Genomic DNA, 15,221 nt, shown 5'->3' on the forward strand with positions numbered 1-15,221 from the left:
ATATAAAAAAGTATCAACATTTACAATCTAAAATCAATATCAATAGATGTGTCATGACTTAAAGTTTTGATATTGTATAACTTTAGCACGTTAGATGTTGATATTTTTTGATATAAATACGATCAAATTTTATAAAGTTTGACTTCAAAAAATTCTAATATACAGAGTAAAAAGGACCGGAGGGAGTACGCAAAATTACCAAACAAATCAACCTACCCCACATGCAGTACAAAAACGCTAAACCAACCAAATCGATAGCCACACCCGTTCAAAAAATTTCAATCAAAAACTTGTATCCACAACGCCTTTCTACCCCGCCGTGAACCAAATTAATATCACGCGGCACGTACGCTATTCACCACGGATCACTTTCATATAAGTGGTCTGTTCTCAAAGAAAAACCTTGGCTGGAATAGATGCTTGGGTATACTTCACTACAGGATTTAGGGGATCGGCTAGATCCCGGTCACTAGGAGCCAATCCAAATCCAATAAACGAGCTAGCTCCGTATCAGTTGCAAACTAGTGATGGTACTTTAGAATGCATTTTAGAGCTTTGATTTCCTTTTTCTTTCTGCCACTGACTTTCATCGATGTGATTTCATGATGAAACATTGCTAGTACTCTAACATTCACTAAACTTTGCAAAAAAGAAAAAATCAGATTTTTTTTTTGAAATTATCTTCTACTCCCTCCTTTTCGAATTACTTGTATGTATGGATGTATCGAGATGTATTTTAATTCTAAATACATTCATTTTTGAGACGAGTAATTTGAAACGGAGGGAATATGTTTTATTATACTATTCATGCCAAAAGCATTTGAGCTCGAGGTGAGAAAGATACTTCCGCTATAGAACCGGCTTTACAACGACAGAGAAAAACGGCATGGCAAGACGTACCCCTGCTTCTAGTACAGCTTTTTTTTTTGTATGTGGAGCCCAATCTTCTCTTGATGTTGGACGAGGCTTCAGTGATCACCGTTACACCACAACCCAAAGCAAGAGACATGGTACGATCACGTAATACGCAACGGCGGCGACCGGAGTCGGTGGCACGAGCACCGAAGAAGCAGACTCGTTGTAGTAGGGAAGGTAGCCGATCGGAGGCGCTTGGTAGTACGGCTGCTGAGGCGTGTTTTGGCCGCCGCAGCAAACGGGCGTCACCGGCGGGCACGGCGCCTGCATGCCCGGGGAGGGCGGCGTCGTCGACGGCGGCGACGGCGGAGGGCCGCCGTAGATCGGTAGCGGCTGCGGCGGTGGCTGGCACCCGGCGCCGTTGCATAGGCCTTGAGCCGTGGTGGCGTTGCCGCCTGCAGTAGCGTTGCCGCCTGCAGTGTCGCCGGCCTCAGATGCTGCTGCTGCTGCCGCAGCTGCACTTGCCAGCAGCAAGGCATGCAGCAAGAGAAGCGTCATAGTGTTGGATGTTGCCGTAGCTGTTGTTGGATATTCTTGGCGTCCGTGTGTTGCGGTGGAGGGTCATATAACCGGTTCGGGTGTAGAGGTAGGGTTGCATGCACCGTGACACATGGAGAGCCATGTGTTGCAGGCTGAGACGCCCTACGCTAGCTTATGGAGATGGAGACACTGGCCGCTCTGTCTCTTCACTCAAGCTCAGCTTCATAACTGGATATACACGACGAGTGCGTACGTAGCAGCTGTTTCCAGCAAGATTCAAGGGAAGAAAACAAAAGTAGTTTCCAGTTCTATTTTATCGATTCAACGTGTGTGCATACTGGGGCTACACCACGACTATCTTCAGCTACGTCAGCCACCTTGTCATAGTGCAATCGCAGTTGCGGTGCCTAGCTACCGTACTTTTCCAACGAAAAGCATGAGATTCTCCACACAAGAAACACAAGTTTAGCTCATCCAACACAAGAAATGCGATGTGTTGGATGTGCTAAACTCGTGTTTTTTGTGCCAAACACAAAAACAGCTTTACAAATAACTGTTCAAATCCAACACTGTCCTAAGATCTCCGGTTCAGTACTTCAGTTTCAACACAAGAGCATATCAACAGTTATTTGTAAAGTTGTTTTTTTTCTAATACTCCCGAAAATCACATGAGTGATCACCCTGAGCTTTCCAGATAATTGAAGAATAAATCACATGCCATTTTTTGTTGTTGCCAAAAATCAGCAACGAGCACTCTGGCAGCAAGTACATAAGTCGGACCAGACCGATAAAAAAACGACTGCCGCAGGGAACCAACAGGACGGGAAAAGCAAAGCAGAACCTGCAACTTTCCTGAGTACCCCAAATATTGCGGGCATAGAGAGTTAACTGACGCCTCAAGAATTCTCAGTGTTTAGCCTCCTACTTGGTGAAACACCAAATCTTGCATCATAATGTGATCTGGTGAGATCGTACGGTCAAGCAATAAGTTTTACAGCTTCTGTTCCAGTCCCGCAAAAAAAAAAAAAAACAGCTTCTGTTCCAGAGACAAGTGTGTCTTCTACAAATGGTATGGTCTTCCATACTTTTAATCCTACTGCCGCTGGACTACTTTCAGGACCTGAAACATTAAAACCATTAACCTACGCATCAAAGGCGCCTTCTCACCCATGCCACGCAGATTTTACTGTCGCTCAATTAACACCTCCTCAAGGTAAACTCTCGATGAAAAAGATCTCTGGTTTCCTTCCCCACACACGCGACCCTCTCTCTCCCTCTTTCCTTTCCTCTCCTCCAACGCCCAGCTCCTTTCCTGCTGCTCCGCCGCGCCGCCTCTTTCTCCGCCAAATACACCGCGTGCCGCCGCCCGTGCTCGTGCCCTTTTCATCTCCCGTCCCGAGCTCCACCTCCTCCAGCTTCACATCCCCGATTTCAGGGGCGATTTGGATCTCGGGAGCACACGGGAGGGAGGCGAGGTGCTTGTTGCTGGGAGAGGGGCGATGAGGAGTCTCGGCCCTAGGATCCTTCCCTCTCGTGGGGCTAGGCATCCTGTCCGCGCCGCGACGCCGCCGGCATGGAGGCCCTGGCTCGGGCAGCCGCCGCAGTGTCGGGTGGGCCGGCGAGGTCTCTGGGGTCCGTGCAGCGGGCGTGACCTCTCCCGGCTCCCCACCCTCGTCCGCGACGACGAGGACCAAGATGCATTTACGGTGTTGTCTGGTGCGTCGTCAGGTTTGGTTGGTCTGAGGCGAGGTATGCTCCTGAGGCTGATGGATGGATTGATGTGTGCACGCTTGTATGCATGTACATATGGATATCAGGGTGCTTTCCTACTTATGTGATGTTTCTTGGGTTCAATGCAGCTTGCCCTTTTGTTGAGATTTCTTAGTTCAGTAAGCAAACTTCATTTTGGCTCTGCACCACGATTTCTAAAAGTTAAGGAAATCACTTGCTTGACTGGTTCAGTACAGCTTGCTACTTTTTTTTAGATTTGTTAGTTCAGTTAGTAAACTTCAGTTTGGGTTTGCACCACAATTTCTAATTTCAATGAAGGTTTGAGTTTGTTTTATCCATTTATGCGGCTTCATCTACAGTGAGTTTCAAGATATATTTGACGTGGGCTGCTTCATAGCATCATTGAGAGGAGAATTGAATGCGGAAAGAGTTGACTCCATTCTGCCGGTCGGTTGATATTACCATAATCAACTTTGCTTGCATCTCTGAATTATACGCACAGCCAGATAAGGATTGTCGGTGTTTATTTTGGAGAAGATGGATTCAAAAGATACCAATCAGATAATGATTTATCTTTCCATGTACATATTGTTGTATGGGATTCTTTCTACGCATAATATATACTGCTTTTGGGTTTCTTACTCAGTATCTATAAACCACTCGGAAATATAGGAGTACCTTTGAGTGAACAAATGGTCATTTTAAATGTTAAACTGCTGCATACTGTGATGTGAAGATCAAGATCTTACTTGTCATTCATGCACTGAATTTAGAAACTGGAAAGTCAAAAAAAGGAAATTAATGCTATTGACCTCAGTTAGACCATTTTGCTGAAGATTCGAAGAATCTAAACTAGCTGTCACGGATGGAAGCTCTTCCTCTTTGGTGGTGGACAGGAGGAGCACGGGTGCCCGGGACGACGTCAACGACGAGCCAGAGGAGACACAGTGGATTCATTGTCTGCTTCTGCTGCTGCTCGTGTGGACTCTGCACCATCCTGGCCTTGAACTACCCCATCTTATATACACAACATTCAGGTACAACCTCCTTTTCGGTAAAAAATGAGGGGCGATGATGATGACTCTGGCTGAAATAAGCATGTCTTGAGCAATCAAGACTGCTGTGGCCTGTGGGTACTAAATTAGAGCCCACTCTTACCTCTCTTGCAGTCTGTTCAACTCATCAGTAATGTTGGAGGTTCTGCGCCTCGGATGGTCATTTTGGCGAGTGATAACCAGGGCATTCGTTTACATTGCGATGGGTATGTTACGCAGCAAGAGATGTGAGTGTTGGGCTTGAAGATCAAAGACAAAACTGAGCCCTCTTTTGCTATGCTATAGATACACAAATTTTCCTTATCTATTAATAATAGACAAATTTGCCTTATCTATTATACAAATACATTGTATAATAGACATACAATGTTCTTCTTTCTTCTGTATTCCTCTATTGTGTTGATGTGAGTGAAGATCCGTCTGGACTTGTGATTTATGTCTTTTTTTGGTGATGAACACAACCACCCATAGCTTACTTGAATTGATTCATGGTCGCGCTGGACATTCCCCATGACGCTGCCGGCGCTGATGCCACGGCTTGCGCTTCTCACCCAGCCAAGTTGAGCTGGTACCGGCTACTGCTAGCGGCAGTACCACAAGTAATGGCATCGGTGCGTTTCTTTTTGTTCTAGGAGCGGTTGGATCTGTACATTTTACTGGCTTAGGTAGGTCCACATGCCTTAGCAAGATTCTGCTCATGCGATGCGAGTTGAGCGGTTGGACTGATTTCCTTGATGTACTTGCGACCAAATCTGAAAGTGGCGCTTGCGTTGTGATTTGTGTAGCACGCATTTTACTTAGTAGTACTTTCAGTTATGAAAGTTATTTGCGGTATCATATGAAAGGTCGGCTTTGCTTGGTCCCGGTTTTGTCGTGCGCAGAGCTTTATTAGTATTCCTTGTCAGTCTGCGTCGTCAAGCAGACCAGGTAATGTCTTCCAACACAGCAGGATCTTGCAAAGTTAGCATTGAATTTGTTTGCGTTAAGACATGTTTTCCCCCTACAAATTCAGTTTTTCAACATGGTTGCCTCCTCTCTCTGTCCATGGTTACTGAGGCAAGTAGAATTGTTCTTCATTTTCCAACTAAAGTGAAAAGTTCCACGAGCAATTGCTATTATAAGCCACCCAATTTCAAATTCAAATGATTCTCACTCGATTCAGATTATTTTACCACAAAAGCAACTTGGCTGCAAGTCAGACATTTGATGATTCACTTTCTGGCTCTGAAATAATTATCGCTGGATAAATTTCTAAATTAAGTATGCATTGTTTCACCGTGACAAGCATGCTGGTATACATTTGCTAGGTGTCTTATGTTGCTCGTACACTCACAATGTCGTGCCAAAAGGGAAGTTATTTTCATCTGTGTCTGCTGAAGCATAGACTAATACCCCACCGTTCGTACTAAAGACTGGAATTGATCTATGTTTTTTATATATATAACAGATATGAACCAGTTAATTTTTTGAGCAACCATATGAACCAGTTAATGAATCTTCTCTTTATAATTGTTGTCAAATAAGTAAGTTTTGCTTTATATGAGAATACAGTGTCAGTCTCATGTTGTAGATGTTCATGGCCTTTCTTTTTTTCTCTTTGTAGAGTTTTGATGCTATTTCTACTCACTTTGAGACAACTCTGATAGGTGTTATTGACACTTTTGGCAAAGATGATGACATTTCTTCAACTTTATGTATGCATGAGTGAGCCTACTCTTTTCTGTTCAAGTACTTCATATTTTCCCTTAGTTTTTTGTTGTGAGGTGAAGGTGAGTAAAGTTGGAAGCTACCCTATGAATAAAGGAGGATCCACCAGCAGGTCAATTAACTCCTCATTCTGCAATTCGTGCCTGATCTTAGCAGAAGTAAATCTTTGTGATATTAGCGACCATTTCCGTATTTAAAGACTAATCAATGCCCAACCACCATCCACGGGTAAAATGTGGCATGATTTACGAAGGGCAATTTGTCAAAAATGTTTGGATATGTGGGAGCGTTGTGCCCATTCGCAGAAACATTTTGAACACTCCATAGTTGGTTTTATAGATCAAAGTATTTGCAATTTTGAAATTATGTGGGGTGTAGGGAACCTGAATCCCTTAATTGGTTGGCTGTTTTTTTGTTTGCAAGAAGGCGAAGCAAATTTTCAGAGATTCAAGCATGCTACTATACATGCGAGTAAGTGTTACCTATCCCTGTGATGTCTGTGCTTGTCCATGTTAATGATCTTTCCATTTAGTTTGTGCTTGCGTATACTACATACCATGGTGTATTCAAAGGACAATGTCTGGATTTTTGGTACTCCCTCCGTTCATTTTTGTAAGTCGTTTTAGACAATTCAAAATAGGCTGTTTTGAACATTGTCTGAAATGTCTTCAAGGTCTTATAAAAGTGAACAGAGGGAGTAGAAGAATTTTCAATTTTAATCCATCATGGGCATTGGAGAGGGCAGGCCTGGCGCAGTGGTGAAGTCCTCCCCACTTGTGCCAAGAGGTCCTGGGTTCGAACCAGCCTCTCTGCATTGCACTTTGCAGGGGTAAGACTAGGTTCCTATAATCCCTCCCCAGACCCCACCTTGTGTGGGAGCTTCTATGCACTGGGTCTGTCCTTTTTAATCCATCATGGGCATTGGGCAGGACTTGGAATCAAGTAGAGAGGTGATAGAAGAAATTTGTTCAAATCATGATTATTAACATTCTCGTATACAATTTTTAGTATGCGGGACATTTCAACCGACTGTAATTTAAAATAGATAGTTTGTGTCCTACAGCGAAGTAACTTTTAGATTGATGTATTAGTACTTAGAATTGTATTTGCTTCATTGCAGTGCTTGGTTTGAGGAGCTTCACAAGCAGAGAATTGCTGAACTGAAAAGGCAGGCGGCTCGGCACCGCCGACTCCCCACCGGCCATCGGGCATGGGCACCATCCTGATGCTTCTGTTCTGCGGCTATTCTTTGGGGGTAAGGTATGGAGCCAAGCTGATTGTAGAGAAGGGATACATTGGTGCCCAGGTCATGAATGTCGTCTTTGCGTTCGTTACCCACTATGTAACTTAGTGATCTCCACACCTTCCTGATAAGAAATTCAGTTGCAACAATCTCAGTCTCATGATTAACAATTAGTCTGATCAGGAACACAACCTTCAAAAGTTTGCCGGGCGCCCTCGCCCTGGCCATCCGGCACCACCACGAGCTCTTCCTCGAGAGCATCCGTGCACTTCGCCTGCAACTCCTGGGTGCAGACCACCGGGGAGCTGCCCGGCAACTCCAAGAGCATCTTCTATAGCTACAAGGCAGGTCTACTTTTTTACTTCAGGTTCATGGAGACATGTACTTGTGAAAAATTGTTAGCATTGCAGGTTATGGTCTTGACTTTGTGCCCTACTGCAGGACATGTTGCCATTCGTTTTAACATACTATATTATGATTCAAATAATGTTACATTTGTGGTACTGTGAATTGAGGAATTGAATTACACAGAAGAGAAAACACTTTCTCATACATTCACTTGAATTACAAACCTGTTCGGTTTATTCTCGTAGGTCTTTTTGTCAGTTCATTCTATCTGTTCGTAAGTGTTTGATAGCTCATGTACTTCATCCCATTTGTACAGTATATTCTGCCTTACCACTTCAGCTTGGTAACTTGTGCAGCGATGCTATTATGTGGGATCAAAAGACTGGACGATCCAGAGGGTCCGGTTTTGTTTCTTTTAGGAATCAACAGGTAGTGTTACCATGGCACCTTAAAACATTAGTCTGGACTCATAACAAAGGTTGAGTTTATTTGAACTATTATATTCATCATCTTCCTTTGTTATTTATTGACAGAATGCACAAACTGCCATAAATGAATTGATGGTGCACTCCCTGTTGCTTATTGCTAGCAATGTCTAATTCTGGAGTTAACAAATAAGCTTCATTGCAACCGCCAAATCCCCCCCTCCTGTGTTTTTAGGTTCGTAACAGTTGAGTGATCTTAATGTGAGGTGGATGTTCTTCTCTGATGTACATGAATGGGACTTTCTGGTTTGGCAATGAATAATTTGTTGGGTCTCTTGATAAGAATATATGAATATGATTTAAAAGAGCCATGACAAAGATTTTCTAGGAGCTGCTGTTTTTGTTGCTATCGGTAGAGTTGCGTTATATTTTTAATCACTGTTGCTTCTCTGTGTTGTCAGCATGTTAACAATTACGGCAACATGATTAGTGCGCACAATAACGTCTCAAGAGGCGCCACCAGGTGGCGCCCCAGTCACTAGTATACATCAATAGTAATGGAGTGATTGAAAGAAACAAAAGAACCAAACTCTTTGTCCCCAGGCCGGCAATACAAACCTTGACATCTTGAGTCATTCTCCATACAAACTGCCATGTAATGAGAACTATTTAGCTCCGCGAGTGCAAGTAGCCAATTCACAGCCCCGCGCCGCCTAGCTCTGGCGACTCGGGGGCGAAAACCTAGCGCCGCCACCACCCCTCCCCCTCGCCCCTTCCCGTCTCGTCGCCGCCAGAGGCTTCCGCCGGCAAAGCTCGCGCTGGACCCAGGGACGGCGGCGGCGGGGCGTCTCTCTCTTTAAGGAGGCAGGGCTCGGCGACGCGAGGCCCTCTGCCGGCGGCGCACGCGGTCGGCGGCGGTCTCATCCGGCGCGGGATGCCTCAGGGTGGTGGATGCAAGGCGGTGACAGGCGGCTGTGCAGCGGCGGCGTGGCGGCCGGTGGACCTAGTGACCTGGATCTGGATCCAGCGAGCCGGTCAGGCGTGGCGCCGGCCTGCAGGTGGCGAAGGGCAGAGTTGTTGGGCGGCGTGGTGTGCGCGCACGAGCTGCGTGGTCGTGCGGGGGTGCAGTCTTGCCGGTCTGGGATGCTCTTGGCGCCCAGATCTGTCTTTCCTGAACTCACCCGGCCAACCGGCGTTCGTGGCCACGACCAGGGGGTCGGCGGTGGATGCCGTCGATAGAGCTTGACTGCGGTGGTGGTGGCGTGTGGTTGGCGGCAAGGGCTTGAATGCAGGTGGCAGCCGACAACGACCCGACTCCGGCTGTGCAGGTGCTCGAGGTGAGCTTCTGTGTCAACGGAGCCTCATGCTAGTCCTAGTGGGGACGCTCGCCGTGGGCTGGTAGGAGGGCGGGGAGGTCTCGGGCTGCTGGGCACATCGGCCAGCTTCAACGGAGATGACGGGGACGGGATGCTTCAGGCGAAAGCCTATGTCGATCTTGTCGGCAACGATGGCGGCGACGCCTTCGGGCGCCGTTTTCCCTTCTTGAAGGCGTCATTGGGAAGCTATGGTACCCTCTTAATCGTGTGCCCCAGGCGAAAGCCTGAGATCCATCTCTGGATCGGACGACGATGGCGTCTCGATGTCGTTTCTCTCCCTTGGGGGCGTTGTTTTTGGGGGCCACGAATCCGCGGTTGGCAGCTTGATGTCTGGATTAGAGTGTTTGTTGGGTTGTTGGTGTGCAGGGTGGTGGCGGTGGAAGTGATCTGTGGCGGCGACCAATCCCTTGGTCACCTCGGTGCTGATGGTAGACCTACCTCTTGGGGGCTCGTGGCGACGATGAGGTCTCGGTGTTCGGTGCCCTTCGACGGCGTCCGAGGCTTTGTTGCCTGGCATAGTGCTTTGGTTCTCTCTATTTTTGATGGTGGCCGTGGTGTTGGCCTAGAGGAGGTGCAGGGCCTGTCTCGGTGGAACATTGCCCTTCGGCACGGTCCGTGGCTCTCTTTGCCGCGTTGTGGCTAGGCAATGGGATGCCCTTCGACGGTGGTTGCGACTTCCTAGCTCTTCAAGGTGCAGAGTGATCGCGGGGCAGCTGGCAACTTCTTCTCTACGTCTTCTCGATGACGGATCTTCTTTCGATTGATTCAACAAAGTTTGCTTCCGCTCTTCTCGGTCCAGCTAGTAGTGTTGGACTGTTGGGTGCTAAGTTCTTGGTGTTGGCTGCTTGTTGTAGTTCTTTTCTGGTTCTTCTGTTCTTTCTTGTGCCTTCTTATGTGTGTTGGTTGCTTTCTGTTGTACCTGATGTCTTGTATCCTTCTCTTATATATAATGAAAATGGTTCAGGCCGGCGTAAGCCCGCCGTAGCGCCGTCAAAAAAAAAGTAGTCAATTCACAGACAGATGATCACACCCAGAGTTGGAATCATTACATACTTTCGATGCCTGGAAAATCCGACGAGAGTCAAGGCAGATCGATAAAAATGATTTAGTGTTGGTTGCAATAACATAACGCGCCTGACTTCGCTGATGTCCTATGATGCATATCCCTAACGAAATAAATAAATAGGACGGTGTTACCATGCAAAAGCCAAAAAAACAGGGTAGGCATCTACTTTTGATTCCGTGTGCCGGCAATGGTTTAATTGTGTTGGTGTGATTGCACAGCACATGGTGGACCTCACACATGCAGTATTGATTTCTGTTCTCTACTTATTTTGCTTTCTTATACGGAGGTTTGCCCCGTTGTTTTTCTAATTGATGAAATACTGATTTCTGTTATAAAATATGTGACACATGTGAAATTTGAGAATTTCTTGTGAGTCTTGCATGAAACCCCGAAATACATGTGAAACACATCCCAAAAATGGTAAATAAAAGGTCAAACAACTATGAGTCTTCTCAAATTTATTGGCTTGGTTCAGATCCATGTAAAATGCATTGAATTGTTTAGTGAAACTTAGTTTGGATTACGGCAAAACCTGATTAATCTACTGCAAAACATGTGTTGAAATTTTGCAAAACATAAGCTATTCAATATTTTGGAACATGCTGGAGCCCGTGCAGTGAGAAAAAAGAAGGCTGAAATGATATGTGAGAGTGAGTGGCAGGGCATATTACATCTCAACCATTGACAGAGATGACCAAAATAGAGGGTGAGATGCTATCCCGGTTGTTTTCAGAAGTAAGAACCAGCAGTACACCATCCCATAGCAGCATTTTTTCCTATGAAATTCACTTATCATGACATCTGACCGTTGGGCCAAGATGCAGGTGTCACAAAATGTCAAGTGAATTTTTGTTCACACATAGATCTGAAGCTCCCTGACACATGTATTATATGTCAAAAAAACAAAGAAGGGGAAAGGTAAAAGCTACATACCTTAGAAACCCGAATTCCCTTGCTTGTTTTCAAGTTGATTGTAAACTCATTGAGTGGAGCACCTGACAAACCCAATCCGAGAGCCTTTACATATGCTTCCTATAAATTTAGAAATCAATGATGCTTCCATGTAAGCAATTTATTTTGCAACATCGTATCAGTAACCAGAATTATGAATATTTAATTCAAATAGGGCAATATTTGGTGCATAACATTCCTTTTTCCTCAAATGGACCATTCATAAGATGCCCACCTGTGTGTACTTCAATTTGATTTATTCAATATAGTTATATGTGGAGTTAGCAAGTTAGCATCTAAAAAGGGTTTGCACTAGATACATATACCAAACCTGCATTTCTGTAGCAAAGAACAACGAAGTCAGCTACAATGTTTAATCTTTGAAGTGGTATCTTACACTACATGATAGGGCAGTTGATATGTTCTAGCCTTGTAGTAAAAAATACCATAACTTCTCAATGTTCTAAGGAATGTATAGCACAATGAAGAGGTTGCATAGGAAAGGGCCATATAGTAGCGGGCCAAAGAGAGACTCGTTAACTTTAAGAGTCCATAGTTTGAAGAATTCCTTTTCCTGAGCATACGAATCAGAAATATCAGTGAGATAATCAGCTTCTAAAGGGGTGAAAAAACGACGAGCAAGAGATAAAATACTCTTGGTTGTCTTCCGCTTCTTCTCTTCAATATCAATGCCAATCTGAAAAGGTACATAAAACAACAATATCAACTGAATAACTTCCACAGCAACAGAAACATGGCCATATCTTTCTCACTTTTGGCTGTCACAGGGACAAAGAACATACATTAGCATCCATGGCAATGCCACAGGCAATCAAAGAAGTAGTGTGTGAAATGTTGAAATGCAAGGGCAGATCCACAATATCATCAGATGGCCACAATATTTGATCAGACATGGAAAGCAACCAAAGGCAGTTGTTACAAGGCTTTAAATTGCAGAAAAAGGAACCATTGAAGCCTAACCTCTTACCTCAGGTTTGCGAAAATTGTTGTACTTAAACTCAAACGACCTCGAATCAATTTTACAATCTGTATCCAGTCTAATTTAAACAGATTAGCTATAAGCAATAGCATATCAGTATTCCTCTTATGCTATCAGCAACAACAGACAAAACAAGCACATATTCTAATTGTTGACAAGATAAAATGCTGACAAACTCAAACATGGAGCAGCGTGACAAGCTTCCATGTTATCACAAGTCAAAGGGCAGATGGTTTCATTCTCCATTTTTATGACTCTTTATGGGAACTGCACATGCATCAGAAAGTGATTGGACACCTAATAGGTCCTAAAGTGTTACTTGAGAAAGAAAAAGTCATCCGTGGATGCAAGAGGTCAAAAGTTACATTGATCTTGAATCATATGTTCTCCATATATTAAGACAGATGAATGCTCGAATGGTCTCCTACAATGCAAAGGCAGGGCTCCTGCTGTTCATGCCAAAAAAATGCATGAATGGAAGCCATGCACCTATATACAGGAAAAAGTTCAAAGGGAATAACTCATGGACTCATTGCATCCAAAGCAATAAATTGCATAAAACAGCTGAATCCCCAGAAATATTAAAGTATTTTTGTTACAACAATACTGATTTTCCCCCATAATGACAGTATATAGACTGAGAAAAGTGTTTTTTTATAGAGTCACCACCACTCAAGGAGAGGATCCTATTTGTTGTTATTGTTAAATCTAAGCGATGCACACTTGTGAATCAAACATCAGCAAACAATTTCCCTAACTCCTATTGACAAGAATATAGACAACACTATCTCTTGAATGATAGAAATAGGAATGAAACTTCAATTAAATGTGACAGACAATGCAAAAGGAAGTTGGTGGTTACATACATCTTGAGAGGGTGGTGCGCTTCAATGCACATGACAACATAGCATGTTTCCGCAACGTTGTTTCCTTTATAGAGTCAGCATACTCTCTTTCAGCAGGAGAAAGGAGTTGTTTATACATCTCTAGTAGGTACTGATCATTCAGCTCACCCGGGCAAAGATACCAAACATGCACCTCTCTACAAAAGAGATAAACGCATAAACTAATGTCCTCGAAATATTCTAATGCACCAAACAACTATTACAAGAAAGAAAAATCAACCATTTGTAAATGTACAGGAGTATATTCTCATTACGTACAGGCTTTGCCCAACCCCAGAGAACACTTAACCACCAAAGCTATCATGTATCCACATGTCAATATGGGGAGATGCACATTATCAGGGGGCATAGTGGAATTAACATTTTCAAAGATAACTAAAGGAATGCACTAGAGCGGGACGACTGGTAATGCTGCCAAATCATGGATGATGTCATGACGACGCAAGAATCACTGTAGCCACGTGTAATCATATGGAGCAGGCTGCGTCACACTTTGGGACTGTACAGTGAACATTTGTGCCATATAATTAATTCAGGCAAAATAAAACCTGACACTCCCTCATAATTCCTGGCCAAAAGTCCTTCAGTGAATGCCCAACAACAGCACAAATGAAATCCGCAAACTACGGCCCTAGCAAACAATTGCTGTTCCTCAAAACAAAAAGCAAACAATCGTCTCATCCTCTAACAGTTGGTTCAATTTTTATTTGTTCAATGTTCATGTACTATCCTGTCTGTCATGCCCATAAGAAATTAAGGACTGTACAAATTTGACATTTAGTGAACAAGGTGGGCTAAGGAATACCAGCTAAGAAGCTAGCAACATCTTAGCATCCTCTTAACATTGACTAGCATAATGTACCCCCTATATTCAAATACACCTAATGGAAAATGCCATCGCCGTACACATATGCTGGGTATCAATGTATCATGTACTGTATATAGCAACATAGCCATACTCAGGCTCCCAAAAACTACAACCTGCAAGATACAAAGAAAGGAAGGGAGGGAGAGAAGGGTGTACCTTCTGGACTGCAGAGGAGGCGCGGGCGGGAGGGGCGCGAAGAGGCGGCTGCCGGGAATCCCCAGCGTCCTCGGAGGAGGCGGGGGCGGTGCATGCTGCTTGGCCTCTGCCGCTCGGTTTGGCTTGTAGCGGAGGCATCGGCGGGTTGATGGCTCGATGGCGGTGCAGATTACAGACAAGGGGCGTCGGGGAGAAGCGGATCGGCGGCGGCGCAGCTCGAGAGGTAGGGTGCGTGGGAAATTCACAATGACTAAACTAGTAATCCAATGTAATTTATTACGGAAACACTAACGCCCACACGTGTGGCACTACTGCAACTCGCCCACAAGCCTGCATCACTGTCCATTTAAATTTGTACGAATCTTGACACGGCGAGACAGTTTTTATGTACCACGTAGGACAAGGCTGGTGTGTGGTGTGTTCTCAGTTCACCCGCACGTCGTTTCTCCCTCGGACGACATCGGTTGCGAGTCGGGGCGTGCAGTGGAATTGCCGTCGCTCCCGCACGCCGCGCACGACTTCTGTTCGCGTCTCCCACGACTGGCCATTTTCCTCCTCAGCAGTGCTGCGCTTTCTCCCCATCCCCTTCATTACTCCCCAACCCACCCTCTACAGCAGTTCCATTCGATTGGAGGAGAAGTCGAGAGAAGGAGGCAGCGACGGCGGAAGAGTCGACGGCATTCGCGGCCGTTGCTGGTGTTCACTGGACCGGAGCGTCGTCGCCGGAGCAGCCACAACGAGAAGGTGAGGCTATCGAAGCTTCTGTACTGGTGCAATATGTCTCCCTTCCTCCTTGGTCACATTCCTCTTAAGCCCTCTCAAGATTCAGGCGGATTTGCGGCGCTCTAGTGTCCCCGTCGGCGGGGGAGTTGCTTGTGTGCCATTTAGGGCGGCATTGCGCAGTTCCGTCATCGGTGGTAGTCAAGCCGGTGAGGCTCGCCCGGTAGGCAACCACCTCTCTATGTACGAGAGATTAGATGCCTGCAATTCTATGT

General features: G+C 45.2%; 2 protein-coding genes and 1 long non-coding RNA gene across 7 annotated transcripts; 1 reads left to right on the forward strand and 2 right to left on the reverse strand.

The window, feature by feature from the left end:
- Positions 1 to 771: 771 nt before the first annotated feature.
- Positions 772 to 1,460, reverse strand: LOC123151567 (vegetative cell wall protein gp1-like). The gene has a single exon (XM_044571252.1). It carries the CDS (start codon positions 1,411 to 1,413, stop codon positions 982 to 984), a length of 432 nt encoding a protein of 143 aa, XP_044427187.1. The 5' UTR covers positions 1,414 to 1,460; the 3' UTR covers positions 772 to 981.
- Positions 1,461 to 2,372: 912 nt separating this feature from the next.
- Positions 2,373 to 14,808, reverse strand: LOC123153175 (uncharacterized). Its single transcript, XM_044572418.1, has 10 exons — positions 14,720 to 14,808; positions 14,227 to 14,481; positions 13,164 to 13,339; positions 12,288 to 12,344; positions 12,101 to 12,201; positions 11,839 to 11,994; positions 11,280 to 11,378; positions 10,311 to 10,342; positions 8,529 to 8,617; positions 2,373 to 2,515 (listed from the first exon to the last, which is right to left on the reverse strand). Exons 1-10 carry the CDS (start codon positions 14,806 to 14,808, stop codon positions 2,373 to 2,375), a joined length of 1,197 nt encoding a protein of 398 aa, XP_044428353.1.
- On the forward strand, positions 2,624 to 8,406 carry LOC123147884 (uncharacterized). Of its 5 annotated transcripts, none has more exons than XR_006473539.1 (6): positions 2,626 to 4,163; positions 4,296 to 6,359; positions 7,009 to 7,148; positions 7,315 to 7,479; positions 7,836 to 7,908; positions 8,013 to 8,406. It is a non-coding gene; the product is annotated as an uncharacterized lncRNA (long non-coding RNA). The 5 variants fall into 5 exon arrangements; XR_006473541.1 differs by having other exon boundaries at positions 2,626 to 3,573; positions 3,999 to 6,359; XR_006473538.1 differs by having other exon boundaries at positions 2,626 to 3,144; positions 3,255 to 6,359.
- Positions 14,809 to 15,221: the final 413 nt, after the last annotated feature.

This window comes from Triticum aestivum, chromosome 7A (assembly GCF_018294505.1).
Source record: "Triticum aestivum cultivar Chinese Spring chromosome 7A, IWGSC CS RefSeq v2.1, whole genome shotgun sequence".
Classification (NCBI taxonomy): Eukaryota; Viridiplantae; Streptophyta; class Magnoliopsida; order Poales; family Poaceae; genus Triticum; species Triticum aestivum.